The 2,500-nt window shown below is 47.7% G+C and overlaps 1 protein-coding gene across 1 annotated transcript in view; it reads left to right on the top strand.

Moving 5' to 3' along the window:
- Window positions 1-175: 175 nt before the first annotated feature.
- LOC143291909 (uncharacterized) overlaps window positions 176-2,500 on the top strand; it is a 3,598-nt gene continuing 1,273 nt past the window's right edge. Inside the window, exons 1-2 of the mRNA XM_076602049.1 lie at window positions 176-407; window positions 1,137-1,404. Coding sequence (XP_076458164.1) covers window positions 209-407; window positions 1,137-1,285 — 348 coding nt within the window. The 5' untranslated portion in view covers window positions 176-208 and the 3' untranslated portion in view covers window positions 1,286-1,404. The remainder of the gene's footprint in view (window positions 408-1,136; window positions 1,405-2,500) is intronic.

The following is a 2,500-nucleotide window of genomic DNA, read 5'->3' as shown; positions in this document are numbered from 1 at the left end:
ATTATTGTTGTTGCTGTTGTTGTTGTTGTTGTTGATGATGATGATGATGGCAGTAGTAGTAGTAGTGTTTATCATCACCATCATCATCATCATCATCATCATTATTATTATTGTCGTTGTTGTTGTTGTTATCTTTCTCTGACACTCTAATTCCAATCCACATCCACACAGCCCCTCACGTGCCTCAGCCGTTGTCGTCGCAGTCGTCATGTCCAAGTCGAAGACGTCACTTCCACGTGAGCGTGTCGGCAGTGTGATGATGATGATGATGATGGTGTTGGTGGTGTCTGTCGCTGTCAGTTCTGTGAGCGGCAAGGACGACGACGATGGTGGTGGTGGTGGTGGTGGAGGAGGAGGAGGAGGCAATGGCAGCAGAGGGAAAGGTGTTATCATCCCTCCTGCTTCAGGTAAATGATGTGTGTGTGTGTGTGTGTGTGTCTGTCTGTCTGGGGGTTGGGGGGGGGAGGAGGTCGAAAAGAGAGGGAGGAATGTGTGTGTGTGTCTGTGTGTGTGCGTGTGTGTGTGTCTGTGTGTGTCTGTGTATGTGTCTGTGTCTCTGTGTGTCTGAGTCTCTGTGTGTCTGAGTCTCTGTGTGTGTGTGTGTGTGTGTGTGTGTGTGTGTGTGTGTGTGTGTGTGTGTGTGTGTGTGTGTGTGTGTGTGTGTGTGTGTGTGTGTGTGTGTGTAAAAAGGTAGTCAAGAAGTAAATTGATATATGTCAGCAAGTGAGGGAGGGCGGAGCAGGGGCGACGGATGGGATGTGAGGACTGTTCGGAAGATTAAAAGAATGATAAAAGAAACAAGCTGATTGACACCAAACAACTGCAATAAAAGCCCGATAGGATTATGCATTAGATATAATACGATATCAGAAAACATAAAAATACATTGAAGAGAGGTCTGGAAAAACAACAACAACCAGAAATGTGTGTGTGTGTGTGTGTGTGTGTGTGTGTGTGTGTGTGCGTGCGTGCGTGCGTGCGTGTGTGTGTGTGTGTGTGTGTGTGTGTGCGAGTGTGCGTGCGTGTGTATGTGTGTGTGTGTGTGTGTGTGCGTCCCTGTGTATATGTTTGTATGTGTATGCATGTGCATTCTTTTGTGTTCGCATGTCTGTGCGTACGCGCGTGTACGTGCGTAGTGAAAGCAGTTGGCAGGGGACCATCTTCATCATCATCATCATCCTCATCGACTGGACTGCTTCTGAGAGAACTTTGCAACATGCTGAGAGTGACCAGCCCCCTGCTCTTCAGGCAGCAGTGTTTGAACGTCATCGCGTCCAGTGGATGACCACTACACCCTACTGTCCCCCATGCCCCATCCTCCGCTCATCCTCCTGCTGTCCACACACCTTAACCCATCTCATCTATCTCCTCCTCCACCACACTGCGTTTGGGTTCTTCCGACAGGTGAGACAAAAGTGAATTCGAGTTAGCGAACGAGTACAATGTATATTTTTGTTTTGTTATCGTTCACAAATGTCCACCAACCCACCCCATCTTCCTCCTCCTCCACCACACTGCTTCTGGGCCCTCCGACAGGTTAAGAGGAAAATGACATCGATTTAGCGAACGAGTACAATATATATTTTTGTTTTGTTATCGTTCAAAAATGGTTAATGTGTCCATGTTCTTTTCACGGCCGTTGAAGCAGTGAAGTCAAATCCACTGTGTATTTTGTGAAGGACTATGACTCTCGAACTAGGACGCAAGATTGCACTGGCTCTTAGTGCTGCAGCACTGGGGGCTAGTTGGTCTTCGGGAACCACCCCAACGCCGACCGTCATAAAACCCTCTTGGCTGAGAGAGTGGGGATGTAACTTTGGACAAGACACTCTCCACCATAATCCATTTCTTGCCCAGAAAGTTGGGACAGCAGTTGCCTCCTCTGCTGCCCTGATGGTCATAAAAGTCGGACACGACTGATTATCATACATACGGTGTCTAGGTTTCGGCATAGAAAGGAGGGGCCCAGTTGACTCCTTCCGTTGTTTCAAACCTTCCCATTCACACCTGCATGAAGTGAGGAAAATCGGTGCAAAGTACCTGTCCCCCAAGGACGTAACAATGGAGTGATGGCCTAGAGGTAACGTGTCCGCCTAGGAAGCGAGAGAATCTGAGCGCGCTGGTTCGAATCACGGCTCAGCCGCCGATATTTTTCTCCTCCTTCACTAGACCTTGAGTGGTGGTCTGGATGCTAGTCATTCGGATGAGACGACAAACCGAGGTCCCGTGTGCAGCATGCACTTAGTGCACGTAAAAGAACCCACGGCAACAAAAGGGTTGTTCCTGGCAAAATTATGTAGAAAATTCCACTTTGATAGGAAAAACAAATAAAACTGCGCGCAGGAAAAAAAATACAAAAAAAAAGAGTGGCGCTGTAGTGTAGCGACGCGCTCTCCCTGGGGAGAGCAGCCCGAATTTAACACAGAGAAATCTGTTGTGATAAAAAGAAATACAAAATACAAAAATAGTACTGAAACTAGGGCCTCCAACTCTGATCATT

This window comes from Babylonia areolata, chromosome 18, assembly GCF_041734735.1.
Source record: "Babylonia areolata isolate BAREFJ2019XMU chromosome 18, ASM4173473v1, whole genome shotgun sequence".
NCBI classification, from domain to species: Eukaryota; Metazoa; Mollusca; class Gastropoda; order Neogastropoda; family Buccinidae; genus Babylonia; species Babylonia areolata.
This window is presented reverse-complemented; position numbering and strand designations above follow the sequence as displayed.